The sequence below is a fragment of the Pagrus pagrus genome (assembly GCF_965226575.1).
Source record: "Pagrus pagrus genome assembly, chromosome: 15".
NCBI lineage: Eukaryota > Metazoa > Chordata > Actinopteri > Spariformes > Sparidae > Pagrus > Pagrus pagrus.
In genome coordinates this window covers 18,723,895-18,744,492 of record NC_140199.1, presented here as the reverse complement: position 1 = coordinate 18,744,492, position 20,598 = coordinate 18,723,895, and the positions used below count along the sequence as shown (strand labels likewise).

At 39.6% G+C, this 20,598-nt stretch overlaps 1 protein-coding gene across 3 annotated transcripts in view; it reads right to left on the bottom strand.

Annotated features, from left to right (window-relative positions):
• The window catches only part of macrod2 (mono-ADP ribosylhydrolase 2), a 427,221-nt gene extending 407,454 nt beyond the window's left edge, over positions 1 to 19,767 (bottom strand). Inside the window, exons 1-3 of one of the 3 annotated variants that reach the window (XM_084376185.1) lie at positions 19,499 to 19,767; positions 13,852 to 13,953; positions 12,147 to 12,260 (exon numbers count right to left, since the gene is read on the bottom strand). In XM_084376185.1, the coding sequence (XP_084232311.1) occupies positions 12,147 to 12,260; positions 13,852 to 13,953; positions 19,499 to 19,535 (253 nt within the window). In that variant the 5' untranslated portion in view covers positions 19,536 to 19,767. The remainder of the gene's footprint in view (positions 1 to 12,146; positions 12,261 to 13,851; positions 13,954 to 19,498) is intronic. The other 2 variants (XM_084376184.1, XM_084376183.1) reach the window with 2 other exon arrangements.
• Between the last annotated feature and the right edge of the window lie 831 nt (positions 19,768 to 20,598).

Genomic DNA, 20,598 nt, shown 5'->3' with positions numbered 1-20,598 from the left:
AAAACAGAACTCGAGTTTTTGTTGTGTTTCTCGCCTGTGTCTACACACAACAGACAAAACCCCCAATGCCACCCACAGTATTGCGAATTCTGTTCCATCACAAAGACTGTGTAGTCTTCGCCTTATTGGGAACCTTAATCTGCCTTGTTTGTGCATGGATGGGGGACAAAGATTCTATTAAAGAGATTAAATTGTTTCCATAGCCAACCGAAGCATCAAAGGCCAATCAAATTGCAGCCCCTTACTTGAGTGGGTTTCACTAAAGTCACTTATTTGTCCATTTCATCATGCTAATGGCAGAAGCCATCATCCCATTATAGCTGCACAGCTAAGCGAGGTTAAACAAATGCAGTTTGTTTGAGGTCGCACTACCTCCAAGTCAGGTCTCCCTGCTCTGCCCCTGTACATCACAACAAATCATCAGCTTGTCTATAACTACTCTATATAAGAAACCCTCTGAACCCTGCTGCATTAACCACCTCCTTACTCACTGGCACTCAAGGCAGAAGTGTCCTCTTTTCAGTGCCCTCTTGTTCTCCTCTATCAAAAATTCCCTCTCAGGCAGAAGCCTATCATGGCAATGAAATCTGAATTTTTTTTTTTGGGTCAATCAAAAATCACTTTGTTCTTCGACGAAGTTTGCAACACAGCATAAAATGTCAACCATCTGACTGTTTAATCTCAGTATGCAATGGATCGTTACCCAAATAACTGTCTTAAATGACCAACTGAAGAAATAAAACCCTTTACTGTTCAGAACCTTCTCCTAACAAAGTCTGCAATAAACAGCATTGAGATCATTTTGTCATAAATGAGCCCAAATGGGTTCTGCTTTTGGAAAACTGATGGAGTTCATTAACACTCATTGTTTGCCTGGTAGTTACATCAAACACTGGCTTGTAAGCTGTAAGACCTTTCAAAATAATAACTCCATCATGCCTAATAGACTCATATCTCGCAGACATTTTACATAAAGCTTACCGTTCATCATGGCCAACAGAACACTGGGCTCATTTCTATTACCATTCCGCTGAACGAAGGTCTTTGTCTATAATGAGTCCACATTCCCTAAGCCCTACAGTAACCACACAATCACTTGTGTCAACAGAAGGGAAATCCATTTCATCAGGACGTCCAGTCAGTGCTTCATTACCATACACGAGAGCAACAACTGTGCAGCCACGTAGCCCCTGAGAGCTGCTGCTGATTGCTGGAGTTCAGTACATTTGACAAGAGAATATTTTCATTAGAACTGTACAATAGATAAAGCATGTTCAATTAAAAAATCATCACAGGTCAGTTCATCTTCACAATGGCATATTGTATCATTCCACTTCTCCAACACTATAACATGTAACTGTTTTTTGCAGACTAATGTAAAAATAATACATATTGTGAAGACACAGCAGAAGTAAGGCTACTTACTTATGTCTCTTCCGGTCATGAAGAACTTCATAAGACATGATTAGGTCAAGAATCAGTTAGTACCCGTGTACATGCACGTATAAAAACCACAGACTGTCAGCAAGTTTTTCTTAGCACAGTCTTATTTCTATTAGTGAGCATTCAGCTGTCCTCTTTAAGGTCAGAGCCAGTGTGGTTAGGTGCTTTTTGTGATTGTCAACTAGTTTTAAAAGCATTACAACAAATGTTCTTCTCGCATCTATTGTATTTTTACAAGGTTTCAAAAGTTATGTTGTCTTGAATTTATCTCCCATTTGTTTCAATCAAGGAAAGGCTGCTGTTATAAACATGGTTCATTACAGACGATTGAAAAGGTCTCTGTGACAGAAACTCAAGTTGATTTTCTAGGATAGTGTGAAGATTTTCTGGTTTGGAGAAATAAAACATAATTTGGGTGCAAACACTCTACAAATAAAAATAAATATGTCCATAGACGTCTCCAGCACAATAGGCTTCACTATTTAACAGAGTGCTGATGGCTGTCTGACATCATATTATGTCAAGCAGAGGACACCAACAGTATATCAGTTAAGTATTTAGTCTAAGGTCCCATTAAAAGTAGAAGCTTTGTCAAACTTTAAGGAGGCTCAAAATTATGATGAACATTGAAAAATGCAGCATACAAACTGTGATATGAGGATAAAATACAGTGCATAAAAATATTACTCCTAATTGTTATCATTAACCCATATTTGTGCACAGCCAACCTACCATAACATTTATTTCAAGAAGCACTTGAAAAGGATTAAGGATACTCTCTGAAGAAAAAGTTGGGCTTGAATGTTTTAAATGGATTACCCTGTACAAGGACAGTAAATAAAATACCTACTGCATTTTTTATTTTATTTTTTAAAAAAGGACAATCACATACACAAGAACTTTTTTTTTAAACAAACAAAGCTTTCCAAAAAATACTGTGGCTAACTGAGTGTTTTGCGGATTTATTTTCATGAGGCAGATGACTCTGTGAAAATAAAAACAAAGGCATGATTCTATTTATTTAATTAACCACGTCATCTGAATGCTTCTGAGCATGATGGTTGTTACTCTGCAGAAATGTTAAGCACATGTTTGAGTCCCTTCAGCTAACACTCTTAAAAATTCTTTGAGCGCATTATTTTGTAGTTTAGGAAAGGCATCTCTTCTTATAATTACTTCTACATAACATAGTTAGAAGCAAACCTTAGAAAATATCAAACTGGGAGAGAAACCTCAGTTATTTTAAAATGCACTAAAAAAGAACAGTTGAGAGCCGTTTTTATGAGCTCAGCTCTTGGTCACAGCTGTGACAGAAACCTGTACATGCTCACAAATATTGAATGAACTGCCCTGGGTTATGGGAATTGTATTCTCATTTAACAATACTCAGCAAACATCACAGTCTATCATTTCAGTTGCTTAAAGGCTCTCTTATATGGAGTGATTTTTATGTTTAGCAAAACGAGAAAAATAGTGGGACGGGCACAATTTCATATCTCCATTAAGCACTCATACACAAGGTGGAATTTTAACAGAGACTTAGTCACAGTAACACTGCATTGGATTATTTTATTTCTGCTCCAACACCACTACATATTCTGGGCAGCATGAATTTCTTTTAACCGCTGCATCCCCTCTGAAGAAACGAGGACTGCGAAGCTCAAGCATTAAATTATCAAATGGAGTGTCTGTCTGGTGAAAGAACATTACATCCCTCAAAGAAAATACCCTCGCCAAAATGTGTGCTTTATATTCCTTTACTTACCTGTAACATTATGTTGCTCATTATCTACACCATTACCATTACCTAGCCATTATACATAGGAAGCCATTATAGAGAACCTTGCAACTGCAAGCCTGTAACCAAGTAGCTCATCAGTATTTCTGCTAAGGTGCACACTTTTCTGGGCTCACGGTATACATGGCTTGCATTTGTTTGTTCCTGTAAAGGTTTACAGTATACGCAGGACCATAGATTAACTGAAACAAACTGAAGCTAAAATGAGGAAACCGAGGAAAACATGGGGGAAACAGAAGCAGGGAGAATGAAGTGCTGTTCAAAGAGGGGTATTGTGAAGGCCAGTGAATTGCCTGTAGGCGACCATGCAGGGCACACTGCCTGAGGATTGTGCAGAGAAACAGTCAGCAGTCAGGGGTTGATTTCTCCAACGCTCTCCTCTCACCCGTGCTTCACTCTGCCAGTAAAGAGTCTCACCCAGCGTCTCCCTACATTCTCTTACAGATCAAAGAGCTCGCTCCTTCTTTTGTGCATACAACTACACAACTGCACACATGCTGTATCTCTGCTCCTTCACCACAGCTAAAAAAGAAGCACAGCCACACTTTCACTTCCTCCATGGTTATATAGTGTAACATCTGAAACCTAGTACTGCAAGGACTCCAAAATCGGCATCTCTTCTTTTTTAAACTGTTTCATTGTGTCCCAAAATTGTGTTTCAATTCCAGGCACAATATTGGACATTTTTCTGAGCTATTGGGGAAGCAGATGCTGAAATTCTGTAAGATGCCTTGGAATTTCCAGTTGTCACCTCAAACAGTTCGTGGCAGCAGAGAAAAAGAGATTTATCCATCTGAAATGCAAAACCAGCCCAGTCATCCCACTTCTCAAATTCACTCTGACAATTCATTCAGACATGTCAGCAATACTTAGGTGGAGCCACAGTGCCCCCTACAGGTCTAACACATACACAAGCTTTATGAGCACTGGATCCATTTATCTGTTGGTCTGCCTGCTATGTTACCTGTTAAATGAAAGCATTTCCTGCTTTACACCGCTACAGAATATTTTATGCATCTACCCTTAGAGCACACACACATATACACACATGCACAAGCACTGGCAGGCCTTCTCATACTGTCTGCGTAGGGGTAAGACGTGAGTCATGTATCCTCTCAGAAAACACTGAGTTCTTCTGTTTTTCTACAAGAAGATTTTGTTTTTGCCATGACCACCCTTAAACCACTATAATACTTGTGTGGCAAAGGTTTCTGCGCTTACAGAAATAATGCATACATTTGTTTTTCACTATTGTTTTCCCCTCCACGTTCAATACATGACATCTACAGTTATCATTATCATCAAAAGATCCTCACCTCACTTGGGTGGGACAAAGAAAAAGTAACAGAAGGTGGTTGGAGACTCTTTCCCCACGGCCCTGCCTAAACACCCTCTCAATTACTAACAAGCCTGATGGATGAGAGCTGGCGTGTGCAGCATAAGGCAGCGTGTTTTGAAATGTTTATTTCAGGACAGGGAGGGTGCGGATAGTTGAACAGAGGCGAGAGGAAGGGGGTAGAAAGAAAAACAGGAATACAAACAGCGACTTTCTGACCTTGACAACGATGAGTTAAGTTCTCTGTCCACAGGGGGACAAGTGTGGACCTGACCTGAATGACGGACCGATTTGTGAGTGCTGGCAACTGTCTCCAAAGACACAGAGCCAGTTTCATGGCCTCAGCATCACTTTGTGTGGGTGCGTGCTGTTTGTTTTCCAGTGTTTGTGTTAAAGAGAGAGAAGAAGGTGTGGGCTGGGCCACATAAACTGTGACTGGGAAGGAAAGGGAGGCTCATCTCCCAAACACTCAATACGGTCATAGACCATTAGCAGTCCAAGCAACGGGGGAGACGTTTCTCTAAGTGCCGGCCGGATACACACTGACAGCACAGATTCCCATGATTACTTTCCATTAGCCACACCTCATGAAAAATTATTTCTATCTGGCAATGTTGGCACCTTGTAGGCCACGGAGATTAGGTAAACAACGTTGATGTTGACCAAACACTGAGGCCGGCTGCGAGGCTGTTCACAATCTGGACACCAGGAGGGGAGAAATAGAGCCGAAATCGGAAGGAGGGGAAGCTCGCCAGCTGGTTTGTCACCTTAGTTCACATTTAGACCCTGATGGCAGGGAAAACCCTGTCCTTGTGCTGTATCTCTCTCAGAGCTGATACGATTAACTGGACCTTTTAGCGCAGGACCCAATGCAACCCACTCACCAGAGTCATTTCACTGTTCAACAGAGCAGCAAGTTCTCTCAGCCGGGGCATTGATTTTCATTCTTGGTGTGACAGTACAACAATCACAAGTTTGCTCAAGAAGTTACCAGTCTTCTGCCATGGTTTCTAAAGTACTGTGTGTATGTCTTCGTGCAAGTGTTATTGTATACTTGCATGTATGCGCAACTGGCAGCAGAGTGAAAAAGAGAAGAGAGAGAGAGAGAGAGAGATCCTGAATTGTAGACATATTGCTGGGAGCATGGCTGCATCACTCAGGGAGGTTATGGCACATGGTGTGAATCTGCAGAGAGACGGATAAACCCATCGAGCCAGACTCTCCAGGGGCTGAGTGTGTTGTGCAGCACATCCATGGCCTGACAGAAAATCTAATGAGAGTCTGCGATGACAAGAGCCCTGAACAGTAGGAAGCAAAACCAAAAGCCACAGGCTTTATCAATCATTAAGGGAAATGGAAAAATAGAAAGTGAATTGCAAATTTGACACCATTCGTCTTGGCTATATGAGTGTGTTGTTGAGACACCCTATTCAGTAACACCAAACATTTTAGACAGTTGAGTAAAATCAGGATTTTGGACGCATTTGACCATAATGTATGGGCTTTCAAAAAGGAGAAAGGGAGAATATATTGTCACATGCTACAACCAGGCCTTTAAAAGAACCTTAAAGCTGGGAAGTGTGACAATTAAAAGTCTATCTGTTTAGAGTCTGTCTATGTACCAAGAGCTCAACGAGAAAATTAAAAAGCCACATCTACTTTTCATTCTGGAAAGCCTTCTGCTTTGCAGGCTAAAATATTACCAGAGCACTCAGTCATTCTCTAATAAATAAGGCAGTGCTCTCCATTAAGGCTTGTAACTCAGAGAAGCATATAATATTCTCTGGACATTACACACCATTATCTTGTAGTGTTGCTGTGCTGCCACAACTACCGAGGTTTTCAATAAGCAGAAAAGGATGAACCACAACCACTATGTACTTCCCTCACCCTTAAAAGAAGGTAACCCTCAGAGACAAAAAAGTTTTATTTCTTCAATTAAAATCTACTATGTTGCCAATAGGGCTTCAGCTATTATTGCAACAATTATTTTCATTATTGATTAATCAGTCGATCATTTTCATAATTAACTGTTTAGGCTATAAATTGTCAAAAAATAGTTCCCATAGAGACATATTCAAATTGTATATTTCGTCCATCCAACAGTCAAACACCAAAAGACTCTACATTTACTATCATAAATGACAAAGAAAAGCAGCAAGTCGTTACATTTAAGAAGCTGGAACCTGAAAATGTTTGACATGTTTGCTTGAAATGACTGAAACAACTACGCAAATATCAAAATGGTTGGTAATTCAAGGTCCAGTCTCTAAGATTTAGTGGCACATGAATAATGTTGGATGATTGGATGATGAGTTCTGGTTCTTACTGAAATTATACCTCATATATCCTTAAAACATTATCCATGTCATGTTTCTGTTTTATTTACACTGATAATAACACAAAGTGAAATAAAGTTCAGGTCAATAGCAGTTGTGATTTAGATTTAGTGATTTAGAAGCCAATTTTGTTTTCTTTAATTCTCACTTGCGTATGGGTAAGCTCGAGTCCATCAATTGACTCATAAATTGGCCATGATTTAAGCTGGACCTCACGACTGATGTTACCCACGATACATAAAAAATAGTTGTGCCTCTACATGTTACCTGACCACAGAATAATGTTGTCTTCTGCTCAGTGTAGATCAGGTCATGTAGCATTCTGCACTGTTCATAATGCATGACTGACCATGAAGGTAAACAATGTGTGCCAAGCAACCCCGCAAGCAAACAAAGTCTGAATCAACTGCATATCAAAAAACGTATAAAAGTCAATCTCCACAGGATCGTAGCATTCTGCCCTCTGTGGGTCACCGCTCTCATCAAACCTGTGATGACTGCATTGCGAGCAGCTCCATACAACTGAATACCAATTGCCTTTCTCGCACTCATCTCAGCCCCTTCAGGTTCTTTATAGCATTCATAACCAGATTCCCTGTGCACTCTAAATTGGCTCCTGTAAAAAATGATCTAATACAGAAAGATGGGAAAGGTTTACAGCGGGTAATGGATTAGGAGTCAACCCCTGTGCATAATTACCACAGTCATCATGATAAGAGAAGTCCTCTCCACTTCACAACGTTATCTTTACGACCTCATTTTGGTCTGAGAGGGATGGTGACACTCACGTGAACTCCATGCACAAAGACAAGCAGAAAAATGGAAGACATTATCTTGTGTTTGCCATGTAAAAGCAACAGTAATGATATGCATTAAATTTAAAATCCAGTTTGAACATCCTTTCAACTTTCACTGAACCCTCCAATTTTCTATGAAACATGCCTTGATTAACTGTGACAGTCTCCTCTTTCCATCATTGTCCGATACCAATCCAAAAGATATATGCCAAAGACGTGGGCTACTCTGGGATCAGTGAAATTGTTGAATATCTGTTAGGGCTGTGTGATATGTTGATATATCTTGTGACGATACAAAAAAGCATATCGTTTCATATCATGCATTGTGTTTCCAGTCACACTCTAAAGCAGTGGTTTTCAAAGTGGGGGCCGCCAGGGGGCGCTAGGGGGGCCTCAGAAAAATGGAGGGAAGATAAGAAAATACTTTCTAGAAGTTGATGTTTCTTTACATATTTTGTAGCATTGTCTGTGGGTTTGGGGGTCCCCGGCCAGAAGCTAATGCTTGGGGGGCCTTGGCATGGAAAAGTTTGGGAACCCCTGCTCTAAGTATTTATTGTCAGTAGTACAATGCTTTGCATTCTTCAGCACGGCGGGGCTGCAGGTAGGAAGTTTGCACATAAATAAACATGGAGGTGAGACCAACCAAGACAAGGAGAGGGGTTACTTCTGTTGAATGGACGTGGTTTAGGTATGAAAAGTCTGAAACCGAAAACAGTATTTTGCACATTATGCCACAGCAGACTGGTCCCCACAATGGACTCAAACACCACCAACTTCTTTTACCAGCTACACAAGCATCATGTCAAACAGTGCGGGGAGAGTGTATGGATGAAAAAAAAGTAATCAAACCCCAGACTTGGACATTGCAAGAAGAAGGAAGCTTTATCGCACCGTACCTTTTTAAATTTTATACATGAATATTTTATATTTTGTATCAAGCTTAATGGAAAATGTATACAACGTTTTTAAATAAAAGGAGAAAAATAAAGTACCTTTTATTAGTTGCATATATAATTAAAAATGTAATAATAAATAGGCATGAATGTATAGTTGCTTGCATATTAACCTTTCTACAGAAAAATGCACTTTGTACATCTAGGCGGAAAGCCTTCCACACCCAGGGAATCAGTACCTCTGATAAAACATTATGCACCGTTTTCATCTAAAAGGCAATCTAGACAGTGTTCCGAGTAAAAAATGAGATCCACCATTGTGTCATCCATTTTCCTCCCCGTTCTCTTCATCCCTTAAAAACAGTTGAGGGAGGGTAACAGGAAGCATGGGCATTGCTCTGACAATATGTTGTGCAGAGTGATGGCAGGCGGGCCAATGCAAGCTCATTCTGGAGAGAAAGCAGAGTTGGGCCATCTGCCGGGGCTGGATGCTGTAGCCCAGTCCACCTTGTCATGATCTGGCCAAGCTGCCCTCCATACCTGCAGTTTACCGATTGTCACTGGGGCCCCTCCTGTCCTGCTTTCCCCAGGCTCCCACCCAGGTGACAGTTTGAGCACCTCCTGTCCAACCTCCAGCCAAACAGAATTAAGGAAGAATTAAAAACTCAATGAGCCTAATAATTAAACTTTAATGGAGGACATAAAGCAACTTGACACCCTCTAAAAGCTATAGGCAGCCACCATAACAGCAGTACCAAGCTGGTCTGTGTTCCCTGAAATTACAGACATTTCTTCTTTGCAACCCACATATTGCTGCTGTCACCACAAAACCGTGTTGCACAAATTCTCAATGTGCCTTAGCTTATGAAATATGTTCAAAATGTTGTGTGATAAAATTAAAACAACACACATCTGCTGCAAATAAACTACAAACACTGCAGTTTAAGGAAGCTTGTGAAAAGTTGACATTTTGGAGTCACTCTTCATTTCCATGAGCTACAGCTATTGCCTTTAGAAAACAACAGATAAGAGATCAACAGTTCGATCGAAGATATGCCTCTTTTTAACAACGTGTTTGGGTACGCACAAGGCTCACATATCCTGCGTCAATTTGCAATGTTGGCTGTGCACATCCTCAGAAATTAATGCCAAGCATCCACAAGATGCAATAAGCACATAAGCTCTGGCCTTAAGCTGTGTTATAATATATATGACAAACATTTCAATATTGCATCTCACATTACAGTATCAAAATTATATCAGAATACTGAATGGCCTTGGTCAAGTGCAGGAACAAACAGTCCTAGATCCTGCAGGCAGGTAGACTAGCACAGGATTGCACAGACAACCTGCTCCTGTGGTTGTATTTCAGTTCATGTCCACTGAACACACCAAAGGGAACAAAAAGTTCCCTTCCTTCATGTTTCCAGATATTGTAAACTCTAACATTCACATTTAACCGCAATCTGCACATTTAATATCTCTGCACTTCATGTCTGACGCCTGTGAGAAAAAGACATTCTGATAATTTATTAACCTTCAGACTAATACGTTCAGAGTGCTCGAAAAGTCCCACACTTCATGGACAGCAGTCTACTGGTGCCAAGCCTAAATGAAAAACAGCACGAGAAAATGGAAATACTGCAGGCTAGAGAGTGGAAGCAGTGAGAGATGAAAGGCAAGAAGTTGAACAAACTATCCAAAGATCTTATCAATGTGCGTTGCCCAACATCCGCAGTTCACAAGCTCAGAATTGTGTTACTCAGCAAAGTTTGGACAAGAGCCACTATTTCCAGGGCATGTCAGAGAAGCCTATTCAGCTAATACATCATTTGCAACCAGTATTGATATAACACAATGGCATTTACTGTAAAATAAAAGTCTTTTGTTACCAGCGATAAAAAATGTCCTCGAGTATTCTATTCACATTAACATTCACAGCATACTGTTGCTGTTGAGCACAGCTGGACAAGAGTCCACCACTATCACTCCAACCACCAGGACCAAGACTACTGGTACTGCAGTGATTAGAGGAGCAGTGGGACAACTGCTGAGACCATCTGAAATTTATAAAAGGCCTCAGCAATTTCTTCAACCTTCCAGACCCTCTGACAGCCTGCTAAACAGAATGAATTGCCTCCTAGCCAACATGTAGCTCAGTCAGAGCCTGGACGTCTGGCAGCATTAACCACTGAACTGAACTGCCTGCCTTTGCTACAATAGTATTCAACAGTTTGAAAAAACTGAACCTCTTTTTTAATCTCATATGACCTTTTTTCAAGTCACTTAATTAAAACACACTACCTACCTATTCCACTGCCCTCACCTTGATTTGTTTAAGATATTGACTGCAAACGAGATAAACTAGCAATAAAATTAAGGTTTCGTGGACTACATACTATAACACTATTATACTAATACTAATACTATCTAAATAAAGCTAAACTATATATAAACAGCTTACAACAATGCAATTCTGACATGTAGCAGTTATCACAAAACTCAGTGCAAACAACAAACTTGTATAATGTATAATAGCCGCTACAAGTGCTACATTTGTAAAGGTCAAAATGTTGATGCAGCAAAACAACTGCCATGACATTTAGGTGCGTTTCAGGTGTCTGTTGAAGTGCATCTTTGTCTTTTACATGATGCTGACGATGATTCAGAATGTCATGTCACCTTATCCTTACCAGGATGAGCATTTACATAACAGATTAAATCCATTAGCCTTATCCAACAGAGCAGTCTGTTTTTCACATCTATTAATCTTGCATAAATTACAGAGAATTAATTTCACACAAGATGCACACTGCTTAGTAGACTGTAATGTGTGTGTGCATGTATGTGTGTGGAAATACTGCATAAAGACGGAAAAGTTATAAAACTCCATACACAGTACATGGTTTGCTGCTGCTATACAGCTATGGTGTGGGACTTTCACCTCTATAGCAACAGAACGATCCAGAGCATCAGCTGCAGAAGCAACAGGTAAAGTTTTAACACCTCTGACTATGTGTGTAGGTTGTGACTGCAGAAAATTATATAACAGCAGCGCAAATCCATGCCTGCTAACCCTCTGTAATTCTATATTCTCTTGTACTTACTAAAACGACTCTTTACCAAGCGCTCAGCACCAGCACTGAATGTAAGTCAATCATTACAGGAAACAGATGCCACACTGAAGACAAATGAGATGAAAATGCCTGGCAACCAATTCAAATGAATTCCATCATTAACTTTGTGTTTTACTGACACAAGGCAGGAGAAAGCGAGAAAAAGAAAAAGGTGGAATTACAAACAAAAGAAAGGGCAGGACATAATCTAAACAGTCGCTTCATTTCAGGCTGTAGGAAGTCAGATTAATGAAAGCGGATGACATTGGTCTCAATCACACCCATCAATTGTGCAATACCCAAAGAAGCAGTACTTGCTGAATCTCAACAGCAGAGGGCAGCCAAGGACAATTTAAAAGCTGAGCTGCCTTCAAGCAGTCAACACCATCCAACAGCTTTCAAAGGTCAAAGGGCAGATTCTTACCAGCATTGACTATGGCATCCACCTCCAAGACAGTAATATCTCCTTTGTAGAGAGATACTTTATCAGTCAGCCCTCCTCCACCTGTCAGCTCCTTCCCTTCTTCTTTCTCATTGGCTGAAATAAAAAAAATTACTTTACAAATACACACATTGTTTATTTAAATAGACACAGAGCAAGTTCATGAAAGGTTTTCAAATGTGCTTGAAAAAGACAAAATCTTCAAATAATGTGATGAGGAAGATGGAGATAAAGACTTCAAGAATCAATTCATCCATTATCCCAGTGTCCTATACAGCACTACTTCATAGACAAAAAAACTGTACTAATCTGTCAAGTATCTATTCTAAGATTGCTTTATAGTATATCTTTGACACTCTTAACTAATGCTTTGTACATCTTCCTTCTTTCATACTGAAAAACATAATTCTAACTGTATGCTGTAATGCGTGTTAAAATTTCTTAGGAACTAGTACGTTCTAGGGAAAACTAGCGAGGCAAGTTCAGCCATGACTATGTGGGGAGTATGCTTCCTCTAAGAAATTACTCATCAGCAGTACTGTTTGATTTAGGTTCTCCTAAAGAAGTTGACATTATACCTCACTTCACTGAACATCAATTGTCAGTTTTGCCTTTGTATTAGTGTCAAATCACTTCAACCATAAATAAACTACTTTATGTTTTAAAGTTCTTGTGAGCTCCTTGTTTGCAAACATCTTATTGTCTCATTCTTTTGTATACATGACCCTCACATAACGCTAGGCACAGATAAGCCAACTACACATATAACTTTATGTTGGTGTTTCAATAATGCTGTCTTATTAGTTATTATAAGTTATTATATTATCAGCTTTAATGTTACCTTTTTATGTTTGGCCAAAATTCTTGATTCTCATTCAAACATGTTTGAAGGCAGAAATGTGCAAAACCTCCTGAAGAATCCAATGCCAAACACATGCTGCTACTAATTCAAATAAGGTTTACCCACTGCTTTCAAGAACAGACCTGTAACACTGCTATGGCAGACTCTTTAGGTGGGTATTGCAAATGTAATTAAACAGCCTTCTTCTAGTAGCTTGTAGCTTTACTTGATTTAGAATAAATAATACATTTAAGAATACTGTTCATACTTTTGACACTAACTTTTCCCAACCTAATATAATGTACAAGTCTTGAGTCTTCATAGGTTTGTGACAGTTTGACTTTTCTAAAGCTCTGTTACTGTTGGCTGCCTCTATTGAATCTGTGTTGCTACTTGTATGGCTGTGGTTTGTGTCCTTTCCATTTTGAAATAGGCGTTACCTCATGAAAAATCATATTAACCTATTATATATTAATCAGGCTCACCATCACCAACCATTTGTTTTGTTTTGTTGTTTTTTGCTTAATCTTTGACTAAGTACACGATAACTTCATTGCAACTTTAGGAACACATATCATGTAAGCACCATCACACTAACAAATACATATATTACAAATAAGCAGAACTATTGTGCTTTCTCTACATTGTCACACTTTTATAAGAGAGTGGGTAAATACACAATAACAAAATATCTAAGATGAAACATAAAACTTATGTAGACACTAGAATTATTGAAAAAATATTTTTCAACTGGAGGACATAAACACTACTTTAATGTGCCAGTTTATCAGCCATACCAAACTAAAAAGACATTCAGTATCTGAAAGAATGAGCCGTCTCTCTTACATTGATTATCCTCTCTCCAGGTTGGAATCTTGTCCAGAGGTATAAAGTCTGGACGACGATACTCCTTGCGTCTCTCCTCCCGATCTAGACGGAGAAGTCTATCTGTGGAAGGAAGAAGCGATCAATTTTTAGAGTGAATAAGGCTAGTCGTATTGAAGAATACCTGAGATAAGAAAAGAGGGAAATAAACTTGGGACTGGCAGAGATAGGTAATAACAAGTGTAACATTAATTTCCAGTGAATTTCCAGCCACAAACCTTTCACTTCAATCCCCACTTAATTATCCGTTCTCCTAATCTTACACCAAACCATCTCTCAGCGCCCTCTCTTTACTTATACTGACCACCACCCACAGTTCGCAGCGGTAGTAGCAAGTCTTGCCTCGATTGAGGTTTGGTCTACAGTATATCTAGACTCCTCCTTCATCGCTCAGCTTGTACTGCCATCATCATCATCATCATCATCGTTATCAGTCTTGTTCTGCTCCTCACTCCTCCCCACCTCCCTGGTTCTCTAAACTTTATGAAAAATGTGATCCTTAACGATGTGATCTTTAATAATGTGATCTTTAATAATGTGATCCTGCTTCATGCATTAAAATCCTCTTCTACCTTAGAGGGTCAAAGTGCAGGATCAGTGATAACAGAGCACCCCTGGAGCTGAAAGATTCCGAGTTTTGCTCACACGCTTCAGTTGGGTAGCCGTTTGCCATCAAAGAACACAAGTACTGTAATTGAATGGCGGTTTCCCACACTTACTCCACCAGCGGTTCTCAGCTGTTTGCCATGGAGACCCAAAACAATGCAGGGTCTCACTCCAATCAGTCATCTCACCGCCAGTTGATTTTGCTCATTAGTCCCTCTTCTCTGGTTGTGAGTGTGTTAATTAATGAAAATGGCTTGTGTGAATGAAATGTGCATACTCTTGTGTCTCCATGGCTCTCAGCAGAGAACTCCTGCACCATCTCGCCCTATTGCCTATGATTCATCGCACTCTGAACTTTTTATCCCGTTTGCTCCGGCTCTGTACTGCTCAGCCGCTGCACTGCACATCTTATGTGACTTTATTATTAAAAGTTTGCCAATCGTGCAGTCTAATGTTTTCATGATACAAAAAATTTAAACTTTAATAAGTTTAAACTTAAGTTGAAACCAGAATTGTACTACTGTACTATTGTGCTACAGTGAACATTTTTTGCAGAACATTATAATGTCACAGGGATGTCGACCTTTGGGACATAAAATGCCATAACTTTATCATTTTATCCTATTAGACATTTGTGTAAAGTTTTGCAGTAATCAACATAAGAATTGCTGAGAAATGTGTTTTATGATGTCACAATGACCTTGACCTTTGACCACACCAGCTGCAACGCCTATCAGCATTAAGTTAGGACCTGATGACTACTCTAATTATTACATGAAAACACACATCTTGGAACTTGGCCATCACTTTAATCTCAACACACCTGTTAAGTTTCATTTCTGCATTTTACATGATTGTGATGCTCTTCTGTTAACAATATCTATCCACAGACAGACATAAGTAAAGTGGTGAGAAAATGGCCCCATTCCAAATTTCCACGTTCCTAGTTACAGCATCCTTAGAAAGCAGAATTCATTTTGATTTTAACTGCACACCTATAAAGTTCTGTGCCTGTGTCTTGCACAGTTGTGCCGCTATCGCTTTGACAAAATCTGTCCATGCCGGGCAAAACACTCAAAATAATCATCTATGTGTTAGTTCCAACTACAAAAGGTTTGCCGTTTTGCCATGACACACACACACACACACACACACACACACACACACACACACACACACACACACACACACACACACACACACACACACACACACACACACACACACACACACACACACACACACACACACACACACACACACACACACACACACACACAGTGAAAGTGAAAACATTACCAGCGGACAGTCACGGCTGGTAAAAGTTCTAGTTCTATGTTTTTGCTTTTTAATTTAACAACATGCACTCTGCACTTTCCATATTATTGAATGCGGATATCATATTGCTTTAAACATACAGTATGGAAAAGGTATCAAATGTCAAGTGTTAGTATCAATACTTTCAAAGACATTGGTACAGTCCATGTACTAAGAATTGACCAAATGTTTTTTTTCAGCACCAATATTGATACAGATTTTTAGTATTTTTAGATATTTGGACCCAATATGCATTTGCAAAAAAAATTTAAAATCTCAAAATTTACAATAACCAGTGACAGAAAGTAAAGAAGTGCAATTTCCTCAAGTACTGTAGTTAAGTACAACTGATGTACTTTTCATAGGTTTTTCCATTTTCTGCTACTTTATATATCCTCTCCACTACATTTATTTGATAACTACTAGAGTAGCACATTTTTAAATTTATTTATTTCATCAGCAAATAGACAGAAAAAACACAGACGCTGATGATCTGAAAAACACCAGGCCAATAATCAGTATATCTCTACAACGTACTCTGTAATGCAACTACTGTTCTCAGAGGAACATATTTCAAACTTATAACTCCCTACATTTAAGCTCCTATTAGTAATCTAAACTATGTGCAAGAAGTGGGAGTGCTTTTTGTGATTCATTTGTTTGGTTTACCAACAAACTCCAACAATAATTGGCAGACATCAGTACGTCGCACAGCTGCTGCTTAACCTTTGTGCTGCTATATCACTCCTGGGTCCTCACAGCTTGTGTCCTCATGTTCATCTCCACTGGCTGCAAAGGAGCCTCAACTTCAAAATGTTTCTCTGGGCTGTTCTGCAAAACAAGCTTCATCCTAATTATGTTCCTTACTGTGAAGTATTCACCACATAAATACCCCAGTATACACAGTATGGACTTTGGTCAATTAAAAGCAAACTGAAGGTGATATGACATTACACAAAAGCATAATATCAGATTACTATATTAGGCTCTTTTTACAGCACAATGTTGAGGTCCAAGCTTTGAAGCCAAACATATAACAATACCCTACATCATAGGAACTCTGTACTATTTCTTGAAAGGGACTATGAGACTTGCCTCTCACAGAAATGAAAGCCTAAAATACTGAGACAGTGGGGCTGGTTTTATTTTGGTAAGAAATACAAGTCGTCTTCTGGCAACATACCACAGTAGGTCAGGCTTGTATTAAAGGTATTTCTGCAGTGGGGGATATCTGTCGTATCCCTCATGAATTTTCTCTCCCTCTTGCCCATTCCTGTCATTCCCAAGGCTGCTTTTATTCTACATGGATGAATAAAAAGGCTGTTCTGAGGTTGAACACAGCAAAGCTCTCTGTACTACACTGAAGCGCTATGTTGCTCTGCTGAACTTTTTAAAGAATCCCAAAGTTTAGCTCAGATGTCGAGAGAAGACAATAGGCTAGAAATGTGCTTTATTTAATATGAGTGTTGACAAGATTGTGTTGCTGGAGTCACAGCAATAGCAATGCTTATTCCCATGATTTTCCTGTGCTTGACAAGTTCTGCATTGGAAGGCCAGTCACTGTAATGCTGCAGACATCTTTGAACCAAATTCTAGTGAGAACAAAACAAAAGGAGAAGTGACTGATGTCACATAACATCTCATTCTTTTAATACTATTTATATTTCTGTTTCATGTTTCATTACTTATGTCTTTTTAGTTTAAGAAAGCTCTCCACCTATCCTGGTAGAATATGGAAGCAGGTGCCAACATAACTTACAATAATTTACATTTGTTGGTTCGTCATATTCCAAATACCCAGCCCATACAGACTAGCCCTGGGTCAAAATACTATTTAAAAAATAATCAAATTAAACTCCTTCAGTTTCAGAATTTCTCTCACATTTTGACTCGCCTTGATCTCCTGTTAAAGCAATTTGAGCAAGAGGGGTGTATGCTCAGAATATGAAATCTGATTCACTTTGATGTTAATTCCGTGCTGCTACCTGCTCCAACAGGAGACGGCCAGCTAAGATTAATTATTACCTTTGCTCAGAGAATTTTAATAACCATTATAAAGAATTTTCCCATGCACTCCAAAAAATTAGTCGTGAGTCAGCGGTGCTCGACTCACGACACTGACTGAACTGCAGTGTTTCAGGAGAGCAACCAATCACCGTAAAATTCAAATGAATAAACCGCCAAACTATATCTACAGTGATTACTAAATAAATCCTTGTTTCAGTTCATTTATTGAGGCCACATCCCTTCTGGACACAGAAGTCAGGGCTGGAAACAGGAGTCCACTTCGGCTAATGTGATATGATGAGGAACACAGTCAGACCACATACAGCCTTGCTTCTGTTACTATGTTATTAAAACAGAAGTAGTACAACATACACTAGAGCCCGACAGATACTCGATTTTTGGGGCCTGAATTGGAAAATCAAAAATTCCAATGTCAATATAATTGCAGATATACACACGACTGAAGACCCATGAGTTTTTGCAATGATCCCTCAAATGTGGTCATCAAGCACCTGTGACAAAGACATATAATGTAGGCAGGATATTTTACAGTTTCACAATAAACTGTATTGTCTCAAATCACAGGTGGTGCACCAAAACTTACTGAACTTACTGGGAAGTTATCCCAAGCATCTTTTTACTGCATTGTAATCCAACACGTATGCCGATACAATATATCGGCGAGAGGCCAATATCAGCCAACCAGCCAAATATATCTGTCAGGCTGTAAAGTACACCTTTATCACAGCAGACATTCTGACCTGTCAAATCGACCACAGGTGGAATCAATATCATTGATGATGGCTGCATTCAATTTGGTGTTTCCTGGTTTCGAGCTTCAAAGCAGTGGTGCTGTGATACTTACTCAGTGACATAAATAGAGATGATTGCATAAACGGAATGGAGCCATCACTAATTAATGTGATTAATAACACCTGTGCTGCACCTGCTATTACAAGCGAAAACGTCGTCATGAGAAAAGCCCAACTACCGTATGCCCAAGACGAGTAGCTTATAGATATAGACAGAGCTAGCATGCCTCTTCATATTGCTGCACAACAGGTCTATCTCGTTATCTCTGAAAACTGAGAGCACTTGGAGTCACATTGACAAGTTTCCTAGCTAGCGTTAAACGCACCTTCCGCCGCGTTGGAAACAGAGCACGTTCCTCTGTATCCTCTCACAAATTAATCATGAATTAGCACGTTTTAAAGTGCTGGACTTCCCGTTCCTTTGTTTTACTACGAGTGCTATTTGGCTACAGGAATATTGGAATAGTTGCAGGGAAGATGGTTTGCAACTCCAATGAGCTCCTGTTTGTGTATCACACAGGTGGAAGGTGAGACATGCTAAAGAGGAGTACTCCAGCATGTAAAAAGGGACTCGGGAGAAATCAGTGAGACGCTCAAATGTAAGCTAATAAGCTGTCAAGAGGCTCTATATGAACAGTGCTGCTGCGAATGTCAAGCATGCATTACGGCAGCCAAACAGAGGCGCAACATCATTTTAACATGTGTACAGTCACCGTGTGGGTTTACCGAGCAGTCTGGATGAAGAAGTGTCAGCGGAATACGGAGGAGATAATGGAAGTGGCTGTCAATCTTGTGCCATGGTGAGAATTCATGCTGTCTGCCATGGAGATGATGATAGCCTCATTCCCCCCCAAAACAAGCCTTACCTTTTTCAGTCTTCCAGTCCTTTTTCTTTTTGCTCATGCTGCCGGAATGATTTGACTTCGAATGGTTGTTTTTTGACTGTGGCAACCCCAGGCTCACAGTGAATGGTGCTCCGGGAAAAAACTGAAATGTAAAGTGAAACAGCCTCTGGACGGTTGTCTCACCTGTGAAGCTGTCAAATTTCTATGGACCTCTGAGGGCTCAACCGACCGTGATTGCGCCGTAAATTATGTGTACGAGTTCTGGCCAAGTGATTGGCTGTCGAGAACGGGGAAGTGGGCGTGTGATTGGTCTGGCTCATGCGTCAATCAGATACTGGGGCGGCAGGGTAGGTTGTTTCCGGCGGGTCAGCCTCCTGGCGTGTGAGGTGACTCGGACTATTGGGGATGCAAACGGCGGGGTAGGGACTACTTTCAGTCTCTGCAAGTAAACTTAGCGAGGAAAACAGTCCTCTTGTAAAAAATTAAATAAATAAAAATAAACACTTTTTTATTTTTTGAAAATATATGGCAGTGAGTGAGACTTGAATTGAGCCGAAGCTTTTCTTATGATGTTGCCATCCAAAAGAACATAATATAGGCTAAGGAAGAAAGAGCATATTTACTTTTTTTTTTTCTTTTCTATGCCTGTTACCGCCAAAATGGACGATTGCATCATCATGACTGAAAGTGAAATTTTATTGTGAAGTGAAAGTGAAAGTTCATTTGGACAGCATGCTTATTTTGTAAGAGTAGGATGGAAACCTAACATGCGTCGCTTTATGTTGACTGTATGATGAAATGAAAGTTGGAAATTGGTGATAGCTAGGCTAGTTGTAAGAGAAAACATTTTTTTTGTCTGTTTCTATATTTTATTGTATTGTTTCTTATTTTATTCTCATCTATTTTATTTAGTTTATTTCTGTCTTGTGAATGTTTGTATATTGTTATATAGTATTGTATCACTCATACTTGTCTCTTGAAAGTTAATAAAATAAGTGAAATAGAAAATATACATATATAATGTACTATGTCAGAAATTGCCTGACAAAATGGATCAAAGAAATATTGTGGCCATGAATTTGAAATGACCTTTCTATCCAAGAGTTACTAAAGAGTTGTTG